At 49.9% G+C, this 21,480-nt stretch overlaps 2 protein-coding genes across 2 annotated transcripts in view; both read right to left on the minus strand.

Annotated features, from left to right (window-relative positions):
• The window catches only part of LOC127203397 (tetratricopeptide repeat protein 28-like), a 244,213-nt gene extending 240,614 nt beyond the window's left edge, over nt 1–3,599 (minus strand). The window contains exon 1 of the mRNA XM_051162162.1: nt 3,150–3,599. Within this exon, the coding sequence (XP_051018119.1) occupies nt 3,150–3,599 (450 nt within the window). The remainder of the gene's footprint in view (nt 1–3,149) is intronic.
• A 2,756-nt stretch (nt 3,600–6,355) lies between these two features.
• The window catches only part of Chek2 (checkpoint kinase 2), a 34,112-nt gene continuing 18,987 nt past the window's right edge, over nt 6,356–21,480 (minus strand). The window contains exons 8-14 of the mRNA XM_051162163.1: nt 19,977–20,076; nt 14,250–14,336; nt 13,384–13,547; nt 13,031–13,146; nt 11,896–11,981; nt 8,103–8,183; nt 6,356–6,442 (exon numbers count right to left, since the gene is read on the minus strand). Coding sequence (XP_051018120.1) covers nt 6,371–6,442; nt 8,103–8,183; nt 11,896–11,981; nt 13,031–13,146; nt 13,384–13,547; nt 14,250–14,336; nt 19,977–20,076 — 706 coding nt within the window. The 3' untranslated portion in view covers nt 6,356–6,370. The remainder of the gene's footprint in view (nt 6,443–8,102; nt 8,184–11,895; nt 11,982–13,030; nt 13,147–13,383; nt 13,548–14,249; nt 14,337–19,976; nt 20,077–21,480) is intronic.

The following is a 21,480-nucleotide window of genomic DNA, read 5'->3' on the forward strand; positions in this document are numbered from 1 at the left end:
TTTGCTGTCCTGAACTTGCTTTGTAGGCCAGGCTGGCCCTGAACTCCCAGCGATCCCCCTGCCTCTGCCTCCCGAGTGCTGGGATCACAGACATGCTGCACCAGCCTGTTCACTTTCTAAGAGAATCTAGCTAAGAACACAAGTGGAAGTTTAAAAACAGCCTTTAATGGGGCTGAGTTAGGGTCCCCCAAAACCACATAAAAGCTAGGCATGGCTAGCCCTGTAGAGAGCGGAGACAGGTGGGTCTGGAGACTAGTCAAAACTCAAGCTCCGGGTTCAGCAAGAGACCCCGCCTCAAAAACTACACTAGTCTGTCTCGGCGGTCGGGAGGCCGAGGCTGGAGGGCCTGAGTCCAGCCTGGTTGGAACAAGGTGCCCAGGATGCCGGAGGCCTGGAGTGAGACCGTACAGCTCACAGTGTGACTGCTTGGCCACCAGAGAGGCACTCCTCCAAAGGACTAGGCTGAAGTGTGGCCTTGCTGGAGGTAGTATGTCACCGGGCGTGGGCTCTGAGTTTCCAAGCCCAAGCCCGGCCCAGTGGCTCTCTTCTCCTTCAGATACAGAAGTAGAACTCTCAGTGGTTTCTCCGATACCATGTCTTCCCTATGGACTAAAGCTGGGAAACTACACACGCTCCAGCTAAATGCTTTCTTTCATATGAGCTGCAGTGATCATAGGGTCTCTTCAGAGCAATAGAACACTGACTAAAATACCTTGTCTCAAAATAAATATAAATAAAAAAGAATAAAGACGCCAAACACCAACCTCTAGCCTCCACACACAGACACAAGCAAACTACAGACATAATGCACATGTACACACATGCACACAGACACACATGCACCCACACAATCACACATATACACGTACACGTACACACATACACATACACATGCACACACACTCGCACACATACATGCATGCGTGTATGGCTGGTCTGAAACTCTCTATGTTGACCAGGCTGTCCTCAAACTCACAAGAGATCTGCCTGTCTCTATATCCTGAATGCTGGGATTACAGATGTGTGTCACCCCCGCCAGCTCCACCTTACTTTTGATTTAAGCCCACTGTTGCAGATAGGCTGGCGAGCGAGCACCACCTGCCACCACCTGCTTTAGCTCCTGGGGTCACTGGGCCACACTCCCTGGCAGGATCCTAAGTGGGAACTGTGGGTAGAACTCAGGCCCTCGTGCTTGCAGAGAAATCATCTTACCACTGAGCCAGCCCCCCAATCCTAAAGCCTCTGACCCCTGAGCCAGCTCCCCAATGGTAAAGACAGCTTAAAAAAAAAGTCATACACTCCACCACATCGAGAGACTGCGCCTTTTCACTTTTCAGCTTTCTCCCCCAGGTGTGATCGCAGCTCCAACAGTTCTTTCTTGTACTTCAAGTCTCTATTTACTGAAAAACCTACTGAAGTGAAATCAACTGCACGGAGAGAGAATGCCCATCCGAAGCATCAAACAATTGTACTGGAACACAAAACAAAACAAACCAAAAACCTACGAGAAAGCAACTGTCGACTTTTCCTGAATAAGTAATAACCCAGTTTTGCTTGGATGAAAATGTGAATATAGGTGCTGAGGAGATAACTCGGTCCAACCCATTGGCTGCGCTTGCAAAGGGCCAGCATTCGGTTGTCAGCGCCCAGTTTGTGGCTCACACAATGTGTCACTGCAGACAGGACCCAATGCCTGTTCCAGCCCTGCAGCCTGTACGGCTATGCAAACAGGACGCTCGAATACATAAGAAAATTAATTTTGAAAGAAAATGTAAATGTTTACCTGTCTCAAAAAAACTAAATCCTAGAAGATTAATGCCCTCAAATACTATTTTGGTTTGGCTTTCTTTCTTTCAGACAGGGTTTCTCTGTGTAGCCCTGGCTGTCCTGGAACTCACTATGTAGACCAGGCTGGCCTCAAACTCACAGTGATCCACCTGCCTCTGCCTCCTGAGCGCAGCTATCTTTTTTCCATGTGCTTTGGAGCATTGCCTGCCTGTCTGTCTGTTTGAGGATGTCAGATCCCCTGGAACTGGAGTTACAGACAGTTGTGAGCTACCTGGGTCCTCTGGAAGACCAGACAGTGCTCTTACCTGCTGAGCCATCTCTCCACCGCAAAATGGTACATTTTAAGTGTAGCCAGGATATACAGAGCTGACACTAATCAACATATACTTTGTATCTTGTTTTCCACTAAAGCACACTGGGAAGATCACATTGTAAACAGTCACAGAAGTTAACCCGGGTGTTGAGAAAAAAAATCACACAGGCTGTTTTTATCTCAAAAAGCACCTGAAGTGTCTCAAGGGCTCCTAAACTGCGACTCCGGGGTCACTCAGCCCTACAGATATTTACTGAGCATCTACTATGTGCAGGGAAAATTGTATGTTTACAGGACACCTTACAGCTTGTCCAACTCCCGGAGTCACAACTTCGAGAGATTGCTAAAAATGTTAAGATCTCTTTCTGTGCCTCAGGACAAACCACGTTGTGCGTGCGCCCTCCTGGTTACTGTGTGGCCTCTGTTTTAATAAAGTGCTCCAGGTTATTTCTACACCCTGGCTAGTTGGTGGCTTAAAAACACACCACAGAGCGCACGGGGAAGGGCCGGACTACTCCAGCCAGGCAAAACCCATGTTGCTAACCATCCTTCACTCTGACAGACACACCCAAACCGAACACTGCGAAGCCCAGGTGGACCTGAAGCTCTCCAGTATCTGTCCGGGGTTGGGAGGGGGTGACGCACCGACAACCTTGCTGCCCGCTGCCTACCAACCACACACACCTGGGCTAGCAACACCTGAGCCTCCTGGCAGAGTCATCCACGGCCGCGCGGTGGGCTCGGGTGAGCCCCCCACCACACCCGTCCCGCTCCGAGGGGGCGGGGTCGAGGAAGAGGAGGTGCGGGACAGGAGGTGCCCGCTGCATTCCAAGCCCCAGGCGCAGGCACACGGCCGTGGAAACGGGCAGGCGGGCGATGGAAAGGGGCTGCCCGACGGTGCGCTGCGGGGGCTCGAACCCTAAGGAGCGGGCGGAGGGGACCTTCGCCTCCCGGTCACTCGCCAGCCGCCAAGGCCCGGCCCCGGCTCGCACCGACGGAGTTTCACAAAGAAAGTCTCCCGGCCCGCGCCCCGCTCACGCACACTCACCGGCGCCGGCGGAGACTCGGGCTCCCGCCGCCTGCGGCTCCGCGCCGAGGCCGGCTCGGGCGCCAGAGGCAGCGGCTGTTCCATCCCCGCGGGGCCCGGCGGCGGCGGCGGCGTCTGCCTAGAGCTAACGGTCCCGCCAGCTAGGCGCGCGCGCCGCTCCCGCGCGCCATGTTCCTGCCGTGCCTGCCGCGCGCCCCCGCCCTCTCCGTCCGCGCACGCGCGCGCGCGCACCGGGCCAGCTCGCACCCACCGCGCAAGCGCGTCCCCGGCCCCGCGCCCTCCCGAAACCGGCCGGGCCGCTGTTCCCGGCTCCGCGCCGCCGCCCGCCGCACTGCGGACCACCCGGAGGGCACTACGCGGAGCCCGTGTCGGCGACACAGAGCGTGCAGGCGCGCAAGGCCCCGTCGGCCCGAGCTCTCCCTTGACCAGTGAGGACCGAATCTCCTGCATCCGAGTGCCCCGCGCCTCGTCCCCACCGGGTGCTTCTCTGGAGGCCAGATCTTGTGATGTAAGCGGCCAAGAACCGAGGAATCCCTAGGAAAGGTGCAACGCCTTAAAAAAAAAAAATGGTCTTTGGCCGGCGGGTAGTGGCGCACACCTTGAATCCCAGCACTAGGGAGGCAGAGGCCGGTGGATCTCTGTGAGCTCGAGGCCAGCCTGGTCCACAAAGTGAGTCCAGGACAGCCAAGGTTACACATAGAAACCGTCTTGAAAAAACAAAACAAAAAAGGTCTTTAAAAACGTCTCCTTAAAAAAACTATGAACTTCAGCAGGGCGCGGTGGCACACGCCTGTAATCCCAGCACTCAAGAGGCAGAGGCAGGTGGATCTCTCTGAGTTCGAGGCCAGCCTGGTCTACAAAGCGAGTCCAAGTCAGCCAAGGCTACACAGAGAAACCCTGTCTCGAAGAACCAAAAACAAACAAACAAAAAACCAAACTATGAACTTGGGCCTGGGGAGAATGGCTCATCGGTTTAGAGTACTGGTTGGATGCTCATCCAGAGAACAGGGGTTCAATTTCCAGCACCCATATGGCAACACACAACTATTTGCAACTCCAGTTCTGGGGAGACCTGACACCCTCACACAGATAAACTTGCAGACAAAACGTCAGTGCACATGAAAGTTAAAAAGAATTTATGTCGGGAGATAGTACTTTTAATCTCAGCAGAGGCAGAGGCAGTTGGAGAGTCAGGGACATAGGGATACCGAGAAACCTTGTATCAAAAGCTAAAGCAAACAAAAACATGAACTTGTAAAAAAAAAAAAAAAACTTGTCAGGAAGTCAAGACAGCCTTGATTTCCGCAATGTTCAATGTAGCTAGACTTTTTCTTCCGGGTGAGCAAAATAATGCGTGCACACAGGCTGGAGAGATGGCTCAGAGGTTAAGAGCACTGACTGCTCTCCCAGAGGTCCGGGGTTCAATTCCTAGCAACCCCATGGCAACTCACAACAGTCAGTAATTCAAATTCCAAGAGATCTTCACACCCTCACACATACATGCAGGCAAAACACCAAAGCACATTTTAAAAATAAATAATGCATATGCCACCCCAGGCTCTCGCAGTGCCACGCACTGTCTTGGCGCCCTCTTTTTTGTCTTCCTTACCTTCACTGCCTTAAATAGTCAAGCCACCTGAATTCCCACTAGCCCTCTGCACTGGACCAGCCAAACCTCAGTGCAGCCTCCCCAGGGAAACCCCAAACCTCCCCTCACAGGAAAAGCTGTTCGCCTTGGTAAAGGGCTTCTGAAGCACAGTGCTGGACCAGGAAGCTACAGTGTGGCCTGTCATCAACCAGCGAAGTTACAGAATCTGACAGAAGTTGCTATTAGAACTGCCTGTGTTCCTGTGCCTACTAATTCCAGCCATAGATAGTCCTGCTACAACTTCCACTCCTCATGAGGTCAAGTGTAGGCCACCAACAGCGTTTCCATTTCTACACATCCAAGGGCCGTCACGGCAGCCAGCCTTAGGGTCTATAAGAAGCCTCTGTTACTTGTGGCAATTCCAGGTTTATAGTCCTTTAAGGTCAGATACTGAGCTGCCCCATGACTCAGCAGTTAAGAGCACCTGTTGCTCTTGCTGAGAACCTGGGTTCAAGAATCATCTGTTTCATATTTTTTGTTTGGTTGGCTGGTTGGCTGGTTTTTCGAGACAGGGTTTCTCTGTGTTGTAGCCTTGCCTGTCCTGGACTCGCTTTGTAGACCAGGCTGGCCTCGAACTCACAGCGATCCACCTGCCTCTGCCTCCCAAGTGCTGGGATTGAAGGTGTGCGCCACCACCTCCCGATCTGGTTCCATATTTTTAAAAAAAGCATCTGTAAGTCCAATTCCAGAGGCCTTACAGCCTCTTCTATGTACATCTGTGCAGGCACTACTCACATAAAATAAAAAGAAATCTTTAATCTGGGAGTGTTGGCACACACCTTTAATCCCAGCACTCAGGAAGGCAGAGGCAGGCGGATCTCTGTGAGTTCAAGGCCAGCCTGGTCTACAGAGCAAGCCCAGGACAGCCAGGGCTACACAGAGAAACCCTGTCTCTAAAAAAAAAAAAAACAGACAGATGCAGGAGGGTCGCTATGACTTTGAGGTCAGCCTGGTCTACAAAGCAAGTCTAGGACAGCCAAGACTACACAGAGAAACCCTGTCTTGAAAAAAAATCTAAAACCCTTAAAAAATATTTAGGCTGGGTGGTAATGGCACACACCTTTAATTCCAGCACTCAAGAGGCACAGGCAAGCAGCTCTCTGAATTCGAAGCCAGCCTGGTCTACAAAGTGCTCTTCACCACCAAACCATCTTTCAACACAGCCCCCCAACATTTTTTAAAATAAAAAGAAAAGTATTCATCTAAATAAACTCATGAAATATAAGCCCAGAGCTCAATTTCCACAAGGTTTTTAATTGTGTACAGTGATGGAAAAGCAATTGTTCCCATCATTAAAATACAGACTAAATTTTAAAAAATTATGTAGCTAAAAAAAAGAAAAGACATCAAGGTGTTTTGAAAAGCCAGCAGCAGTGTGAGAGGAGGCAGTGCTCACAGAAGCGTCACGTGGCCAGGCGCTTCGTGCTCACAGCAGCGTCACGTGGCCAGGCGCTTCGTGCTCACAGCAGCGTCACGTGGCCAGGCGCTTCGTGCTCACAGAAGCGTCACGTGGCCAGGCGCTTCGTGCTCACAGCAGCGTCACGTGGCCAGGCGCTTCGTGCTCACAGCAGCGTCACGTGGCCAGGCGCTTGGTGCTCACAGCGTCTTCCCCTTGTAGTTCCAGGGGCCGCTTTCGACTAGAAGGCTGGAAGCAAAGCAAAGGAAGAAGTGTTCAAAAGAAAATCATGGCTTCTATCAAAGCTCCTGACAGTTCAGTAAACTGGGGGCATCTGATGGGAAGTGGCAAGGACCAGGAACCACTAGTTGTCATGACAACCGACTCCTCCTACCACACCTCTGGAAACAAGATGCTCATCTACTCTTTGGTGATCTCTAATCACTAATGGATGCAGTGATTTTTCTTTTTTCTTCAAGTCTTACAGTGATACAAAAGCCAATTCAAAATTGGATCTTTCCCCTGTCTAGCAAAATTCTGGATGAGGTGTGATGTCAGACAGCAGAGCTCCACCCAGCCCAGGGCCACCAGGCAGCTCACACACTCTATTGTGCTACATGGGGTGGGATTATTAAATGCACTTTTTATTTAAAACGCCTCCAACTTTAGACAAGTTCCTCAGACTGTGATTCCACGTAGGCTGCAGAGTATCTGACGTGGAGTGCAGCCAACAGCACAGGCTTGACTCGGTCACGGTCTCCTCACGCTGTTACACCTCAGTGCTAAAGGCAGCGTTCACCATGCACTAACCCAGCAGTGGGTGCTGGGGACCTAATCTCTCACACAGTCTCAAGTTTTGCTGTCTCACGGGAACAACAATCTTTTCAGTCACAGTTTGTTTTCCTGTTTATAAAACCAATAAAGAATACTGAGGATTAAGGAGCAAGATCACGGAACAAAGTAAGACCAGACAGGAAGGAACAAACATACTAGCTTATACTAACAAAGAACTTTAAAAGAATAAAACTACAGCCGGGCTTGGTGGCACACACCTTTAATCCCAGCACTCGGGAGGTAGAGGCAGGTGGATCGCTGTGAGTTCGAGGCCAGCCTGGTCTACAAAGCAAGTCTAAGATAGCCAGGGCTGCACAAGAAACCCTGTCCAAAAAAACCCAAACCCGCCCCCCCCAAAAAAAGAAATTGCCACAATAAAACCCATTATCACTCACTAGTACCAATAACAAAAAATGTAAAAGACAAAACCATCAAAAAAGTAAACTTGTGCCTCTAGCAAAGTATCCCATCTTGCCATGCAAAAGACTTTTGGGGAGCCGGGCGTGCTAGCACATGCCTTTAATCCCAGCACTCGGGAGGCAGAGGCAGGTGGATACCTGTGAGTTCGAGGTCAGCCTGGTCTACAAAGTGAGTCCAGGACAGCCAGGGCTACACAGAGAAACCCTGTCTCGAAAAACAAACAAACAAACAAAACGGACTTTGGGTCAACAAGCCCTGTCTACTACTCCTGCTCATTTCACACCCTACACTACTAAATCCTCCAGCGTTACAGGGATATAGGAAAACAAAGAGCAGAACAGCTCAGGCTGGAGGGCCTGTCTAAACAGCACACGCCCCAGGGTCCATCCCGAGGACGGCCAGCAAGCAGAAAGCAAGTGTCCACTCCACTATACTATGTACACCAAGCTGGCCCATGACTCCCAATCCTCCTGCCTCTGTTGAGAGTCAATGTCCTGTCTTAGCCTCCTAAATGCTGAGAGTATGTGGATGTGTCACCAAGTCTGTCATTAACCTTTTTTTAAATGTTAAGCACCTGCCACTCCACAGACTCTTCAGTCATCAGACTTGCTCATCAGCAATTTAATTCTAGTCTACAGAATAGGCATCGGAATACCTCGGCGGGCGCCAGGGCGAGGGTCGGCAAGTTCTTTTCCTGCACCAGTAGATCCTGAAATTTTTTCTTCATGCACTCATCCTGTGAAGAAATCAAGAAGCATAGATAGGCTGTGTGTGAGGAAAAGCAAGTTCCTAGAGCGACAGGCAATGTCCAAGGCTGCCAAGCTGACCGCAAGCCTCATGCCCCTGCTGATGTTTCCTAATGAAGGGGCCACGACTGCGCACCTCTGCCTTCTCAGAGCAGTCAGTGCTCAGTCAGCACTGGCTCAATCACACTGAAGGGTCACGAGCTCTCAGTTGACCAGAGAACCAGACTCTCAGTTCAGAGGCGACTGCGCACCTCTGCCTTCTCAGAGCAGTCAGTGCTCAGTCAGCACTGGCTCAATCACACTGAAGGGTCACGAGCTCTCAGTTGACCAGAGAACCAGACTCTCAGTTCAGAGGCAGCAGCAGACTGTGAGGGACAGCAGTCAGAAGGCCGGAACACAGAGTTGACACTGCGCCCCGAGTCCTCACAGAACCAAACCCTCCCCTCATAAAGCAGCTAGGCAAGCTACCCAAACCTAGGGAATTCACACCACAAGTGCCCAGCAAGTTGACAGAAGGACCATAAGCCTGCAAAACCTCAGGCCCGAATCTCACGAGAAAAGGCGGCGATAAACAGGAGCAAACATTAGAGGTACCCTGGGCACCAGGAGGGGCAGGTGGAGCAGCAGGGCACAGCAGGGAGAACTTTGCCGCTGGGTGCATAACCAGCTCCCACTTCCCTCAAGGTAAAATCCCACGGGGTTCAGGGCCTGCACTGTGGAAGCCCCGAGAGGCAGCCTGGAACAGCTCCGGTCCCAGAAACACAAAACATCCACCAAGATGATCAGCTCTTGCAGAAGCCCACATCAAGCACCGTCCAAGTACGTGTGACTCCAACAACAGGGGACCTGGCCGCTCTTCTGGACTCCTCAGGCACTGCACGTGCGCACACATACGCACACGCGCGCACACACACACACACACACACACACACACACACACACACAAAACTAAAAATAAAACAAATCTTCCCAGATCTTCCCAGCATGCACTTGGAGGTCCGAGGTCAACCTTGGGTGTCAGTCCTCACCTTCCATCTTGTTTAACAAGAGTCTCTTGCCCACACTGTGTACAGTCGAGCTAACCAGACTGTGAGCTTCAGAGCGGTCTGCACTCCCGCCCTCTAGGATCTTCATGCACTGAGCCTCGTCCTCTCTTTTCTCCTATCAGTCGTGGCCTTAATCACCCCCAAACTCAACCAAAATGACCCTTTTCTCCAAGTCCACTCATCTACGTGTGTTACATAACAGAAAGCTAACAGCACAAAGGTCCTGCTCCAGGACGTGGCTTGGTGCATCCAGAATGGCCTGTGCCTACTTGCATCAAAGTCACAAGCCATCAGCTAACAGGAAGATGAGACTCTCAACATTAGCACAGTAGCAAGATTTATCTGTAAATCTGTGGCGTCTACATGCAAACACACTAAGCCTCACTATCCTGCAGAGGCAAGCAGGAAGAGTCTTCTACTTTAGTAAAAGCGAAGCAGGCGGACCGTGAAGGCTACCTACCCCACAGCCACACGCAGCTAACGACAAAGCAGAGACAGGGATTCAGAGTGGCCCAAACCGTGAGACTTTCCCGCAAATCCAACCTCATCACCATTAGCAGATGTTTAGACACCCTGCACCCTGCCCTCCTCACCCACGCTGCTTTCCCAAGCGAGTGTCCACCCAGGGCCAGAGCTGAGCTTCCCCATTCCCTTCTTGTGAGCAGCGCATTTCTTCTGAGACAAGTTCAAGCAAAACAGGCTACACTGACTCATACACCTCAGGCAAAGACAAACCCTGTTGCTAGGCCGCACTGGCCAGCTCCATGCTTTTGCCGCAAAGCTAACACAGAAAGCCAACACAGTGCATCTGCCTGCATTTGGAACCCGGAAGCTGCTCTATTAAGGCAAGTGAAAAGAGCCAAGGGGTGCGTTTCTCTTTTTCATCAAAGTTAAATCCCCATACGCAAGGACACCTTTGCTTCCACACGCCTGTCTCCAAGGCCCTTGCTACTTTCAGATCTGTGTGGTCCAGTAAACACTAAATCATCTGACCCATTTCTTCCAGGAGGAGGATCATGTTTCCAAGGCAACATCCAAAACACATATATCTGTTCTGTCCCTTTTTCTGTCTCTCCCCACCCTCCTCCCTTTTTATTTTTAACATTTTACTGCATTTATCATTTATCTTATGTGCATGTTTGTGGAACCAGAGGGTAACTTTCAGGAGTCAGTTTTTTTCTTCCACCATGTGCATTCTGGGGACCCCTGCTGGACCTGGGGAGCTGTCTCTCTGGCCCAGCTGCTCTCCTTCCCTTATGGATCTGTTGTGGGGTTTTTTTGGTTTTGTTTTTGGTTTTTTTTGCTTTTGGTTTTGTTTTTGGTTTTTTGAGACAGTGTTTTTCTGTGCGTCCTTGGCCATCCTAGACTCACTTTGTAGACCAGGCTGGCCTCTAACTCATAGCGATCCACCTGCCTCTGCCTCTTGAGCGCTGGGATTAAAGGTGTGCGCCACCACACCTGGCTTGATCTGTTGTTCTTAACCTGAGCTGGTCTGAGCAGATCTTAGGTGCAGAGGGCTGCAAGAGAGAAAGGGGACACTCTTCCGGAGCCCAGGAGAGCAGGGAAGCTTGCTTTTCCGAGGTGTTCCCAAAACAGAGAACCCTGGGGGAAGAGCTGCAGCCGCAGCCGCCTGGTTCACAGAGAAGTGTGGCCACGCTGAAGAACAGAATCTCACGTCTACCAGAAAAGCTGCTGGATGCTCTTGTTAATTAGTTCCAAGCCAACAATTAATCTCTCACAGTCACAGGCACTCTTGTTCTGGCAGCAGGCTTTAAATGAACTTGGCACAAAAATCTCACAGCAACAGGGACGTGTGAACACAGACGTCATGCAAACTAAAAGGGGTGCAGGTGACAGCCCACACTAAGGGCATGTTTGCCCACCAGGAGGAACAAGAGTGGGACCCTTTACAACATAACCACCTGGCTCAGGAAGTGGCCGGTTCCCTCAGGGGCACTGCCTTCCTGGAGCTGCCCCAAGTTTGGTTTTTTGTGTTTTTTTGGGGGGGGTGGTTTTTTTTGATTGAAGGTGAAAAATGGCTGGACCACATCCCAGCCCACTCCATCTGGTAGAAAGGAGCAGAAAAGAAGACAGCTGGGCATTGAGAGAGACCAAGCTCTCAAGGGATTACAGCCACAGTGCAATCTCAGGGAGAATGGAAGCAGAACCTGACATGAAGTGAACTTGTTCATCCAGGAGCTACAAGTTGAAACACACACACACTCTATGCCTCCAATCCTCCCCAACTCTTCCTCCCTCCCTCTGTTTTCCTCCTCCACATGCATGTGTACCCTGATTGAAAACAATTATACACGGGCTGGAGAGATGGCTCAGAGGTTAAGAGCACTGACTGCTCTTCCAAAAGTCCTGAGCTCAATTCTCAGCACCTACATGGTGGCTCACAACCATCTATAATGAGATCTGGTGCCCTCTTCTGGCCTGCAGGTGTATGTGCAGGCAGAGCATTGTATACATAATAAATAAATCTTTAAGAAAGAAAGAAAACAATTACATAAACACTATACCTACAACCTGACTGAAAACACTTACACAAATGAAACAATATGGAGACTGTGTGTGACCCTCAGCCTCACCTCACGTAAACAGCTCAAGGCTCCCTGGCATTTTAGGCAAACAAGGACTGCTTCACACCCACCTGAAGCCACGGATGACTCAAGGCTTCCTCTGTGGTAAACCTAGCCTTTGGATCCACAACCAACAGTTTCTTGACAAGGTCCAGAGCTAAAGCAGCAAGAGAATTGGAGAAATGCCAATGAGAAGAACGACTACGTTTCACCTGCATTAATAACTATGGCCGAAGCAAGGCCCCCAGCCACAGAGCAGCACGGAGCCACCTGACTTGGTGAGGAGGACCCGCCAAGCCTCGTCCTCTCTGGATGCAGAAGATTGAGCCTTGGGAACAAGGACACGCGCCCCACCTCTCCCTCCAGGGACATTACAGCCTTTGGCTCCCTGTCCCTTGCTCGCTACTGTACTGACTTCAGACTGATTTACACTGAACCTCTGCCCAGTACTGAGATGCTCACAATGCTCCTCAACCCCGAGTCCCGTTGCTTGACGGTGAGAGAGCAAAGCAGCTCCCTCTACGCTTGTCAAAATAAAGCCCGACCTCATGAGCCAGCGACAACCGAAGGCTGGCTCCAATGCGGCGGCTAGAAAGCCGCAGCCCTAACACAGGGAGTCCTTAAATCCTGGTGGTTAATACAGTCACCTGGGTTTATATCAGTTAACACTTGGCTTTAATCTAATTTTTGTCCAGAAAGTTACACGGTTGCACTTTTAAATTCTACAACACACATAACTGATGACGTTGAACGGCATTTCTCTGTGTAGCCCTGGCTGACCTGGAACTCTCTGTAGACCAGGCTGGCCTTGAACTCACAGAGATCCTCCTGCTTCTGCCTCCCAAGTGCTGGGATTAAAGGCGTGCACCACCCCTGCCTGACAGTGAATCTTTTACGCTCTGCTTACTCAAAGAACGTTTGTTAGTAAAAGTTACTTTGTACACTTGAATGGGCGGCAGGCCCTTGAACGGTTATATTAAACCTCCTGCAGAACCTTCCATGTCAGAGGTACTGATCACCTGTTCACAATTAAACAAAATGTGGACTCTAAAAAGTTAAATAACTTGCCTAAGGGCACGCAACTAACAAACAGCAGGCCTAGGACTTGAGCCCAGGCTCTGACTGAAGAAAACAGCAGTCTGAGAAGAAGCTCCCATAGCAGAGCACCCACAGTTCCGCCAACCACACGTCCTTCCGTAGCCATACCCTTCTCTGAGACATCTGTCCAGACTTCAGGGATAAAGTTGTATTTTCCACTGGTGATCTGATCCTTCAGTGACACTTGAGTCTTATGCTCAGAGAAAGGTGGGTACCCACTAAGGCTTAATATTGGTAGAGAAAGAAAGGAAAAAAAGATCAAGTGGCATTCTCAGTGGCATTTGGGTACATATGTTTCTTCTTCAGCACTGGGGGGAAAAAAATCAGCTTTTCCTTAAATCAATGACTGAAAAAAAAAAAAAAAAAAGACCTACATCAAACAGCAGCTGTCTGCCTGGACACAGGCACAGTCCCACCCGACCTCATCTGGCCAGACGGTGAAAGATGAAAATGCTCCCTACCAGATGAAGAGGATGACGCCCAGGCTCCAGCAATCCACAGCGCGGCTGTACCCAGCAGTCCCATTAGAGAGGAGGACCTCAGGAGCCAGGTAAGTGGGCGTACCACACAGAGTTCTCATCAGGGACGTCTCCCCCAAAATCTTGGACTGCCCAAAATCAGTGATCTAAAATTACAAACAAAACAAATGAAACCCAAACATTACCGTATCCCATCATCCCCAAGAGGCTCAGAAACTGGATTGTCCGTATACAGACACCAGCCATTAGCCCAAATACACAGTGACATGTCTTTGCGAAGTCTTTTGTTTTTCAAGACAGGGTTTCTCTGTGTAGTCCAGGCTAGCCCGGACTCTCTTTGTAAACCAGGCTGGCCTTGAACACACAGAGATCCACCTGCCTCTGCCTCCCAGAGTGCTGAGACTAAAGGCGTGAGCCACCACGCCCGGAGACTCAAGACTCTTAACTCTGACCACACCCTGGAACATCTGGAAGGCCTGGTAGGGAAGACAGGCACCTGCTGCCACCCGGAGTTTTATGTTTTGGGGTTCCTTGTTAGTATTTGTCTGGGAACGGCAGCAGCAGATTCTAACTTGAGTCTGGGCTCAGAAGGAAAGGCAGGAGCCACGACTCAGGGTCCACTTAGCCCTCTTCCCTCCCTCTGCGCGCAGAAGTCGCTCATACACAATGAAGCTCACCAGGTGCTCCTGAGACCCATGAAATCCTGGGTGACCTCAACAGAAACTGTCCAGTATGGAAGTTAGGGTTCTCAACCTTTGGATATTCCTGGGGTTTTTTATGTAAGAAATTAAAAAGTAGTTTTGAACAGAAATATATAGCAGGGGCCAGAGAGGGCGAAAAGATTGCACCTTGATGAGACAGTCCTCTTCCTGAGATGACAGAAGGACATTTTCCGGCTTTAAGTCCCGATGTATAATCCCATTTTCGTGAAGGTACTGTACCAAGAGAGAGGCAGGGCCATTGGCTTATACAGTGCACACACATAGAGACACAGTTACCAACGCCCAGCTCCCAGCTTGGGTAAAGCTAGGCTATATTATACATAAGCAGATTCCTCAAAGCCAGGGCTGAGCCAGGGCTGAGCACTTAGAAAGTTTCTATTCCAAGATAGCATTTCTCTGTGCAGCCTTGGCTGTCCTAGGCCCACCAGGCCAGCTTCAAATTTACACTTAGAAATTTATGTTAGAGAAAACATTTTTCTTTTTCTTCCTCTTCTTCTTCTTTTTTTTTTTTTTTTTTTTTTTTTTTTTTTTTTTTTTTTGTCTTTTTTGTCTTTTCGAGGTAGGGTTTCTCTGTGTAGCCTTGGCTTGGCTGTCCTGGACTTGCTTTATAGACCACGCTAGCCTCGAACTCACATTGATCAACCGGCCTCTGCCTCCCAAGTGCTGGGATTAAAGGTATGCAACACCACACCTGGCTGAAAATATATTTTTTTAATATTACTTATTTGTATGTATGAGTGCTCTATCTACATACACATTCGCAGGCCAGAAGAGGGCATCAGATAGCATAATAGATAATTGTGAGCCACCATGTGGTTGCTGGGAATTGAACTCAGGACCTCTGGAAGAGCAGCCAGTGCTCTTAACCTCTGAGCCACCTCTCCAGTCCCAGAAAATCTTTTTTTTTTTTTTTAATATTTTATTTAATTTTAACTTATGTGCATGAGCCGGCCGTGGTGGCGCACGCCTGTAATCCCAGCACTCGGGAGGCAGAGGCAGGCGGATCGCTGTGAGGTCGAGGCCAGCCTGGTCTACAAAGTGAGTCCAGGATGGCCAAGGCTACACAGAGAAACCCTGTCTCAAAAAACAAAACAACAACAACAAAAAAAAAAACTTATGTGCATTGGTGTAGGGGTGCCAGATCTTGGAGTTACAGACAGTTGTGAGCTGCCATGTGGGTGCTGGGAATTGAACCCGGGTCCTTTGGAAGAACAGGCAATGCTCTTAACCACTGAGCCATCTCTCCAGCCCCCCAGAAAATCTTTTAAAAGCAAAAAAAAAAAAAAAAAAAAAAAAAAAAAAAAAAAAAAAATCTTAGAATGGTAAACCTTGTATTTCACAATGCCAGAGAACAAAAAAACCTCTAACACTAACAGACACACAAGATGTCTATTTCAATAAAAATCTAAACAAATGGTAACATATCATAGGAATTCCATGAAAAGTTCTCTGTGTAGCCTTAGCTGTCCTGGACTCACTTTTGTAGAACAGGCTGGCTTCAGCCTTGAACTCACAGAGATCTGCCTGCCTCTGCCTTCCAAGTGCTAGGATTAAAGGTGTGCACTATCACCTCATGGCTCAAAATAATATTTTTTGTTATCCAATCCCTAAGAATATTTTACAGGGATCTCAAATATACATTACCAGCTGGGCACTGGTGGCACATGCCTTTACTATCAGCACTTGGGAGGCAGAGGCAGGCAGAACTCTGTGAGTTTGAGACTAGCTTGGTCTACAAAGCAAGCTCCAGGACAGCCAGGGCTACACTGAGAAGCCCTGTGTTGAAAAACAACAACAACAACAACAACAACAACTAAAAAATGCATTTGTGGGGGCTGGAGAGATGGCTCGGTGGTTAAGGCCACCGACTGCTCATCCAGAGGTCCTGAGTTCAATCCCCAGCAACCACATGGTGGCTCATAACCATCTATCATGAGATCTGGTGCCCTCTTCTGGCCTGCAGGTGTATGTGCAGGCAGAGCACTGTATACATAATAAATAAATCTTTTTTTAAAATTTGTATCAGGTATGGTGATGTATGTTTGTTTATATAATGTGTGTCCAAAAAAGAGGAGGGGGAGAGTACGAGAAACAGCTCATCCCTTAAAGGCACTTGCAGCCAGCACTGACGACCTCAAGCCCCAGAGCCCACACGATGGGAGAACAAGCTTCTGAGGGCTGTCCTCTAACCTACACACACACAGCATGCATGCATGCACGCACACACTCTCTCTCTCTCTCTCACACACACACACACACACACACACACACACACACACACACGGCATGCATGCATGCACGCACACACACTCTCTCTCTCTCTCACACACACACACTCACACATACTCTCTCTCACACACACACACACACACACACTCACACACACTCTCTCTCTCTCACACACACACACACACACGGCATGCATGCATGCACGCACACACACTCTCTCTCTCACACACACACACACACTCACACATACTCTCTCTCTCATACACACACACACACTCACACATACTCTCTCTCACACACACACACACACTCACACATACTCTCTCTCATACACACACACACACTCACACATACTCTCTCTCTCTCATACACACACACACACACTCACACATACTCTCTCTCTCTCATACACACACACACTCACACATACTCTCTCTCATACACACACACACACTCACACATACTCTCTCTCACACACACACACACACACACACTCACACATACTCTCTCTCATACACACACACACACTCACACATACTCTCTCTCTCTCATACACACACACACACACTCACACATACTCTCTCTCTCTCATACACACACACACTCACACATACTCTCTCTCATACACACACACACACACTCATACTCTCTCTCACACACACACACACACACACACACTCACACATACTCTCTCTCTCACACACACACACACACACTCACACATACTCTCTCTCACACACACACACACACACACTCACACATACTCTCTCTCACACACACACACACACAGATGGTCGCGGATACAGCTCCTATAGCTCAAGGTGAGGCACTTGCACAGCACAGGCCACACACATTGCACACGTGCACACACACTTACACACAACTCATACAGCCCAGGGTGAGGCAATTGCACAGCATAGGGTTTTGAGATGCCTACACCGCAAAAAAAAAGAAAGAAAGAAAAGAAAAAAAAAGAAAACGAAAAAGAAAAGAAGCAGAAACGCATTGAAAGCTGAATGCAGCTGTCAGCAACAGTAGACTCGCGGGGTATGAAGGCGCTCAGCCCCCACCGTATCCATCCACGCCGCACACACTGACTCGCGGGGTATGAAGGCGCTCAGCCCCCACCGTATCCATCCACGCCGCACACACTGACTCGCGGAGCATGAAGGCGCTCAGCCCCCACCGTATCCATCCACGCCGCACACACTGACTCGCGGAGCATGAAGGCGCTCAGCCCCCACCGTATCCATCCACGCCGCACACACTGACTCGCGGAGCATGAAAGGCGCTCATCCCCACCGTATCCATCCAAGCCGCACACACTGACTCGCGGAGCATGAAGGCGCTCAGCCCCCACCGCATCCATCCACGCCGCACACACTGACTCGCGGAGCATGAAGGCGCTCAGCCCCCACCGTATCCATCCACGCCGCACACACTGACTCGCGGAGCATGAAGGCGCTCAGCCCCCACCGTATCCATCCACGCCGCACACACTGACTCGCGGAGCATGAAGGCGCTCAAGCCCCCACCGTATCCATCCAAGCCGCACACACTGACTCGCGGAGCATGAAGGCGCTCAGCCCCCACCGTATCCATCCACGCCGCACACACTGACTCGCGGAGCATGAAGGCGCTCAGCCCCCACCGTATCCATCCACGCCGCACACACTGACTCGCGGAGCATGAAGGCGCTCAGCCCCCACCGCATTAGTCCACACCATATTTCTGTAGGAATAAAAACATCCTGTGTGTACAGATCTGCGCACAATTAATCTTGCTGTTGGTCAGTAGATGAGGAAATGAATTAACTAATAAGGAATCAAATCCTGCACAGACAACAACCATCATTAAAAATGAACCGTGAGCCAGGCGCAGTGGTGCAAGCACCTGAGAGGTGAGGGCAGGAACGTCAGAAGTTCAACGCTAGTCTGGCCTAGAGCTAAGTTAAGGTCAGCCCACGCTACATGAGACCCTACCTCAAAAAACAAACAAGCAAACAAGCAAGCAAACTTAAAAAGGGCTGTGGGCTAGGGATACAGGTCGTGTGTGTGTTTGTGTGTGTGTGTGTGTCTATATCTAAGGGGTGTGTGTGTGTGTGTGTGTGTAGGTCTATATCTAAGGGGTGTGTGCATGTGTGTGTGTGTCTATATCTAAGGGGTGTGTGCATGTGTGTGTGTGTCTATATCTAAGGGGTGTGTGCATGTGTGTGTAGGTCTATATCTAAGGGGTGTGTGCATGTGTGTGTAGGTCTATATATAAGGTGCATGCGTGTGTGTGTGTGTGTGTGTGTGTGTGTGTGTGTTGGTCTATGTATATATAAAGCATTGGTTCCATCTCCGCACTGTGAAAAGAAAAGAAATAAAAGTGGGGAGAGGGATTGTGAGTGGGGTCTTGGATCTAGGTAAATACTTTTATTGTAATTTTTTTTTTTTTTAGTTCCGTAAGAGGGAGTTTATGTGCATGTGAGTCCAGGCCATAGAAACCAGAATTATCATTTCCTGGAGCTGAAGTTACAAATGTTGTGAACCACCTAATGTGGGTGCTAGGAACCACACCCCAGTCCTCTGCACAATTAGAGCCTGCTGGGCCAGGTGTGGTGGCGCACGCCTTTAATCCCAGCACTCAGGAGGCAGAGACAGGTAGATCTTTGTGAGTTTGAGGCCAGTCTGGTCTACAAAAAGAGTCCCAAGACAGCCAAGGCTACACAGAGAAACACTGTCTTGAAAAAAGACAAGCCGGGCGTGGTGGCGCACGCCTTTGATCCCAGCACTCAAGAGGCAGAGGCAGGCGGATCGCTGTGAGTTGGAGGCCAGCCTGGTCTACAAAGTGAGTCCAGGATGGCCAAGGCTACACGGAGAAACACTGTCTTGAAAAACAAAAAACAAAAACAAAACAAAACAAAAAGACAAAAGACAAAAACAAACAATCAAAAAACCTAGAACCTGCTTGCCAGGTGTGGTGGCCCACTACACCTTTAATCCCAGCTCTTGGGCGGAAGAGGCAGGTGGAGCTCCATTGAGTTCAAGGCCATCCTGGTCTACAAAGCAGGTTCCACGACAGCCACACAGATGCAGCTATTAAACAGAGAAACCTTGCCTCCAAAAACCAAAAAAGAAAGGAAAAAAAAAAACCTAGTACCTGCTCTTAACTGGTGGGCCATCCGTTCAAGAGAAATTCTTTTTGTTTTGTTTTGCTTTTGAGACAGGGTCTCTCTGTGTAGCCTTGACTGTCCTAGACTGGCTTTGTAGACGAGGCTGACCTCGAACTCATAGTGATCCACCTGCCTCTGCCTCTGCCTCCTGAGTGCTGCACATTTTTATTTTCCAAACAAGTTCTGTCTAACTTGCCGGAGCTGGCTTTGAACTTGAGATTCCCAACTTGTGCTCCCTAGGAAGCTGGGCCTCCAGGCTGTGCTACCAGATCTGGTGATAGCTTCATGTCCTTAATTCCCTTTCTTACTGCCTCTTACACCCCCAGCAACACCTGACCATCGGGTGGGCGGTGGAGAACAGGGGCTTCGTTGTTTTATTCCTAGAACAGAGCAGCAAACACATAGGAGCTCTTGAGTTTTAACCTTCGTCCCTTGGCTCTTGCCTGGCACCATAGCGCTTCGCTTACATGTACAGCTAAAAGCATCTGGTAGAAATAGAGCTTGCAGGTTGCTTCCTTCAGGCGCTGGTTCCCCACCACCCGGTCAAACAGCTCTCCGCCTTCCATCCTGAAACAGAAACAGAGCAGGGCCTTCATCCCTGGAGGCAAAGCACAGATGAAGTAAAGTCATCTAGCCCAGCCGAGGAAGGAAGGGAGGGCGAGCCAATGAGCACATGCCTCATGTAGGAGACCCGGCCTGGGACTCCAGCACGAAACACACATCATCTTTTTTTTCACTTTTAAACGTAATGAGCTTTGGTGGGTGTGATGTGGCACGTCTTTTAACCCCAGCACTCAGGCAGATCTCAAAGAGTTCAAAGCCGGCCTGCTTGGTCTATATAGCCAGGGATACACAAGACCCTCTCTCTAAATAGACAGATAGATTGATAGATATAGATAAATAGAGGATAGACAGAGAGCTAGGCAGTGCCAGGAGGTGGTGGCACAGGCCTTGAATCCTAGCCCTTAGGAAGCAGAAGCAGGCAGACCATAGTCAGGGGCCAGCCTGGTCTACAGAGCAAGTTCCAAGACAGCCAGGGCTAAAAAAGAAAGCTTGTCTCCAAAACCCAAAACAAACAAACAAACAAGCAATTACCATCAGCTTTTTAAAAAATATTTTGTATTATGTATGCAGTGCTCTGCCTGCATGTACACCCGCAGGCCAGAAGAGGGCATCAGATCACATTATAGATGGTTGTGAGCCACCATGTGGTTGCTGGGAATTAAACTCCGGACCTCAAGAAGAGCAGACAGTGCGCTTAACCTGTGAACCACCATCTCTCCAGCCTGCATTCGCCATCATCTTGAGGGCTGGAGAAATGGTTCAGTGGCTAACAGTGTGGACTGTTGGGCTGACCAGGGCTGACCAGCGTAGCAGGGCACCTGCTGGCTTCAGGCTCCCTCGGTGCCTCACAGCTCTTCTCATCCCACCCCTGCACTAAACTCTTGCAGCTCAAGGGCTCCCTTCCCCACCGTTCCGGTTCCCACACAGCCCCGGTTCCCACACAGCCCCGCACCCCAGCTGCTGTCGCCTGGTCCTCCTAGCCCTCCTCTCTCCTCTGGACTCCTCGCTGCTCCCAGGGCTCAGTTCAATCTCTTGGCCACCTTTAGACTGCTGCTTTCTCTCCCAGAAACCCAGCAGCTGTAGCTGTCTCTGGCTACGCCCCCTCCCTCCCATGTACGGGGCATGGCCATGCCCTCACTACAGTCACCGTTCTTCCTGAATACCTGAGCTCAGTTCCCAGAAGCCATCCCAGCTCACATGTGCCTCTAACTCCATCTCCAGGAAACCAAGGCTCACCTCCGACCTACGGGCCCACACATACTCACACTGACACACAGTTAAAAATAGCACAACATAAATCTTGTGACAAATCAATGAGCTGATAAGCCTCATCCACAATCAGCTGCCCCAGCTAGAAAAGAAAGCAAGATGGACCATACAGTAAGCAATGTGACTTCTTTGCAAACT

The sequence above is a fragment of the Acomys russatus genome, chromosome 19 (genome assembly GCF_903995435.1).
Source record: "Acomys russatus chromosome 19, mAcoRus1.1, whole genome shotgun sequence".
Taxonomy (NCBI): domain Eukaryota; kingdom Metazoa; phylum Chordata; class Mammalia; order Rodentia; family Muridae; genus Acomys; species Acomys russatus.